The sequence below is a fragment of the Cynoglossus semilaevis genome, chromosome 10 (genome assembly GCF_000523025.1).
Source record: "Cynoglossus semilaevis isolate Cse_v1.0 chromosome 10, Cse_v1.0, whole genome shotgun sequence".
Taxonomy (NCBI): Eukaryota; Metazoa; Chordata; class Actinopteri; order Pleuronectiformes; family Cynoglossidae; genus Cynoglossus; species Cynoglossus semilaevis.
In genome coordinates, this window is record NC_024316.1 from 10,257,936 (window position 1) to 10,263,176 (window position 5,241).

General features: G+C 38.6%; 1 protein-coding gene across 1 annotated transcript in view; it reads right to left on the minus strand.

Moving 5' to 3' along the window:
* cntn3a.2 (contactin 3a, tandem duplicate 2) overlaps positions 1-5,241 on the minus strand; it is a 37,490-nt gene that overhangs the window by 11,565 nt on the left and 20,684 nt on the right. The window contains exon 13 of the mRNA XM_025059298.1: positions 3,319-3,436. Coding sequence (XP_024915066.1) covers positions 3,319-3,436 — 118 coding nt within the window. The remainder of the gene's footprint in view (positions 1-3,318; positions 3,437-5,241) is intronic.

The following is a 5,241-nucleotide window of genomic DNA, read 5'->3' on the forward strand; positions in this document are numbered from 1 at the left end:
TCCACATAAACACGTGGCCTTCAGACTGTTAACTCACAGATATTGATCTGTGTGAACCTCATTATCAGCTCCTGATATAATAAAAAAGACACTTTCATATTCAGGGATCATTAATACGTAACGCAATCATGGCGTGAAGAATCCAGGATCGATTCTTTTATCCTCTTAATTATATTTCATGGGCTGAGGCTGAAGGGTCCTGTCAGTGTCCTCAGGGTGTAGGAATAATCGGGTATTAATATGGACTCAGTGTCCTGGACATTGGAGTGGACCTGGCAAGGACCAGATGAATATGTGACTGAATTCTTTTTTTTAATATGAACCTGCTCAAACCGACATTGTGGTTTGGCTCTGGAGTCAATATTAGCACTGACTTCTCATATGTCAGAAGTTAAAGTAAACAACAGTCACAGAAGTAATATAAGAGTCTCACACACACACACGTCCAGTATTGTGTTAGAAGAAGTGAAATTCTTCATAGTGACCATCAGCTACAGACAGGTGTGCCTGTAGGGGTTGGTGCAGTCGTCTTACAACTGGAGCGTTGTTGGTTCGATTCCAGACAATATTCCACCACCAGGTAGTTCTCCAGAACCACTGCTGTACTGCACATCAGCTGGACGATATGAGGTATCATCCATTTCCCTTTTGTCTCAGGGTAAATAAGTGACACTAAGATTGCAAATTACATCCTGATTAAATATTTAGCCATTGTCAGTAGCCTAATAGCAAATATTGCAAGTATGTGTCCACGCCATAATGATCATTAGATGACATCATTACACAGTAACGAGGGATTTATTGACACTTGATTCAAAATTACTGTCACTTAGATGGCTGTCTTCTGATATAATCTGTCTAAGACTAATCAATCCAGTTTTTCCCATAGGCTAAGTGATACAGCTCTACACACTGTGTATCAAATGTCTTCCTATTCTTTAATGAAATACAGTAAATGGTAAATTCCAGTGGTGGCAGAACAAACCAAAAGTTAAGAAAAATCATGTTTTCCATGACGACACCATCTGTATTTAGATATAAACGTAGTTCTTAAGTCCTGTGAGCCATGTTTAGGTCACGACCCACCACTGGAGAAACACTGCTTTGTACTCTGCTCCTGCAGCCACACTTACTGCAGCAGAATCACCATCACAGTCATATAATGAGCCTTGCATTATTCACACTGTTGTCTTAACATTAAAATTGCATTCTGAAGTGGGTGTAAAGCAGCCACTGAATGATGTAGGACTGAATGTTTTGACACCTAACAGAATAATTTTATTTTAATTTGTCAAGGATTTGTGCGCCGGTATTTCTCTTTGTCAGAAGAGATCAGAGTGAATTAAACATGCCAAAATTGCACAACATCCAAAATATGTTTTTTTTATTAGAGAGTATAAACAGAAAGACAGTGTCATTGTCACTTTTTAACTTACCTCATTTCATTTTTACTTTACATTATGATTTTTTTTCCCCTTTCCACCCTTTCCAATGCTAAATTATGTTTATATAAAATACAATGTTGGGGTAATTAAAGGCATTCTTATTATCTTCCTCTTCTTAGGGGAACAAACACAAAAACAATGCAACTAATTAAAATCATTATTTAAACACGTGGTAATTAATAAGAGGAAGAGTATGCTGCCATAGGCTACTGTTAACATCTACACAATGTGTAACTATGGTCAATAAGTGTTACAAATGCCAATCCAAAAATAGCGAAAACACAGACAGAGGGCAGCGTCATGATATATCAAAAATTACTTTAACATTTTTCTTTTTTCAAGGTAATTCTGGCACACTATTGGTTATTACAATTTATATGTAATTGTGCAAAATTAAATATTTTTTTAAATGAAATAAATTGCTACAATGTTGTGCATACATTTTTACATATATATTTATCTGTCTGTCTGTACAATGACAATGATTTGACTTTACATATATATATATGTATACATTATTTTTTAAAAAGTGCAGCTGGGATGCAGCTTATATTCAAGTCTACTTATATGCATTTTGAAACATATATTGTGCTGCACATACAGTATGCTGTATGTGCTTAGTGCTGAGCAGAACATTGTAATAAGGTGTGACCCCTGTCCTTCACGGGTCGTAGGTACAAAGATAGTAGGCCAGGTTGTGATCATCAACGATCATCCTGCTCCTAATTGACGTGTGGCCAGGATCCACTGGAGGGAGCCAAACTTTGGCCTCTACAACTGTTTTCGCTTTGCTGCTAAACATTTGAAGCCCTTCGATCCACACAATGAGACACCCGTGACGGCTGCCCTGAGCAGGACGTGTAAATAATGCACAGTCTGAGTCATCAACAAGTTTCTCTCCAGTCAATAACAGGGCAATCCATTTCCAGGGCCAAGATATTGCACCTACTAAGAAACAGCATTACATCCACTTAGTTGTAGGCATTTTGAGAACGAAGCTCTCATTATTGCCATTTGCCTTGCAGCCCCTGGACGTGCCCAACTGAATCATCGCCGAGAATACTTACAAGACAATGATATGGATCCAACCTTTTCACATCCTGACACCAGATTCATCCCTCACCTCGTCTGACATTTCACATATGTTGTGTCAATTTGCTGGGTTATTTGACCTATTGATTAAAGCTGGAAACATGACATCCCTCACCTCACGCGTTACAAACCTCACCGCACCCTTAAAACACGTCGTAAAAAGTTGTTGTACTTTGTTCTGCTCAATGTAGCTCCCAACAACCGTGTCTCTGCGGAGTTATACATACTGCATGAGTGAGCACAGACAGGCATCCAAACACTCGTCTGTCAAGTTCACTGCAGCAAACATTGGAAATTGTACGTTTAAAGAGAGGAAGGGGGGGGCGGGCCTAGAGTTCCTATGATTTTTACGCTGTCTTCTGAAGTACTTTGAGTCCCTGAGTGGAATATAAAATAAAATCAGCCTCCTCTATCTGAGCTTATCATGCAAAACCTAGAAATAAGAAAAGACATAAAAACAGACTTATGCTGGTTTTCTAAAATGATTCTCATAAAGTTATGGGTCTTTCAGTCATTTCATTTGTTTTTGCAGGCTGGAAAACAAATAAAATGAATATGCCAGCACAACATGTCCTGAAAAGCAACATTATTTTTCTTCTGAATACAGCTTCTTAATAATACTTTGTCTGTTTGCTAATCCTCTCACACTGCCACCAATATTCCCCTTTTCTATTGGTTGTTTTTAGGCCACAGTGAGTTAAGTCTGATTTCTTTTCTCTTCCATTTCCTCTAAAAGACAGTCGTAATTAGTGACTGCAGAGCAGAAAAGAGGTTTTCTTACCTTTCACAATCAACACAGCCACAGCCGACAGGCTCTCCACATCCGTGTCCACCACGCAGATATATTTGCCAGCGTGGTAAAGCTGAATGTTCCTGATCATCAGATCTCCTGCTGTTCTCTGCCAAGGAGGAGAGAAAGCTTTATGTAGCATGAAAGACAACAGACCTTGTGACAGCTTATTAAAGAATTTAGCCGAGCATGCTTAAGGTGCAGTAAACAGTGGCGCCGCAGCAGATCCTGCAGCTACTGCTACTCAGCGTCGACTAGGCAGAGTAAAAAGTAAAAACTGGTCTGTTTTTTTCAAGCCATCAGAGATAGACACACGTTTTTAACAAAAATCTCATGGGTCAATGCTGTAAAATAAATAAATGTTACTGAATAAAAGAGAGGCAACCTACAGCTTTTTCAGATGAGACTGAAAAAGATCAAGGCTAGAAATCACAAAATAGCTCTTGTGTCCAAGCAGCTCTCAGCTTTTTAACTTACAGGTCATTGCCAGGATATTTGTGACCAGCTGCAAAGACAATACAGAGAAAAAAAGCAAAGATATTCAGCCACTAAAGAAAGACTCATTTGTTTTTACACAAAAGTCTAACCTCTGAATTGACAAAAACACCTCAAAATCTGACAAAAACTCTCAACTAAGTAAATTGACTTTTTGCTTCTCTGAGCTTGTAGCTTTGTAGAGAAAAAGTCGTTGAAAATTTCTATTATTGTTACTGGTCTGTTTTAGTTCAAAACTGTCTGGTAAGTAAGGCTCTGCTGTATTTTTTTTTAAAAACAAAATTAAAATTTTTAAACATTTTTCAAGTCCTCTTTTGCAGTGTAGGTACAATATGGTCTTAAAAATAAAGCCATAAGGATGAGAACTGATACAAATAACCAATTCGATCGCTTATTGATCCAACTTCCTACAAGATTTCCAATGATTTAGGGGAGGAAAACAAATAACAAAACCTGCAGAAATAAACACAGGTATTTATCAAGTCTCTTCAAATTAAGAATGTTTAATTAACAATGGTATGTGAGATGAACCTGAGGCAGCGCTGAGTTGCCTTGGATAAATTTGTCTGTCTCTGTCGTTAAACTCGGCAAACAGACGCTAACACGCAATGCTCCAAATATTTATTTGTTGTTGAGTGAAGGAAACCCAAAATCATTGTCATTGTAACGACAGACGATACACACGGTTCAGTCACTGTAGTCTTACCACAGGGCATGACCTGGATGAACGATGTTTAACGTTAACCGGTTATTTAAAACAGCGAAAACCGCGATGTTAACTCTGCACCGAGAGAGAAAACCTAACGTTTCCTTAGTATTTTCCCCACCTCTTTTTTTATTCCAAACTCTGTCTGTCTGACAATCTTTCAGTGTCTTTTTGTGAAGTTCAACCATCCTTCAGACCGCGTCTGCCACGTCTGGCTGGGTGTTTTGTCAGATTTGTGTTCACAGTCAACGTAGTATTACTTATTCATTAAAGATACGCACTTTATTCCAGCCGTAAAATGGTTTTATGGTTGGACGTTGTGCGCGTGCGCAGTAGTCAGAGCATACAACTCAGGACAGAACACCGGTTTCGTCTCCCATCCCTACATAGGTAGACGTCAAAACTGTGTCTTCCTGGTAACACTTTTCTCTCAGCTCTGATTAAAAAAAGGTGGTTCAATTATAGGAATTACATTTTGTGAAGCAGCAAAGTTACGCTTATAATTGGTTTTAGACAGGACACGTTCTGTATTTCTGCTGAGGAAGTCTCTATTTATTAAAAGGAACTGTCAGTCAGACACACGCAGCAAATTGTTAATCTCTGAGCGTGTGAGGCTGTCCTGAAAGCGTTCTGTCATTTGGGCTCTGCAACGCTTTTATTACTTTAAGAGACACCTCTAATGGTGTGTATTCCTTTTCTGTTATGAGCTGTGG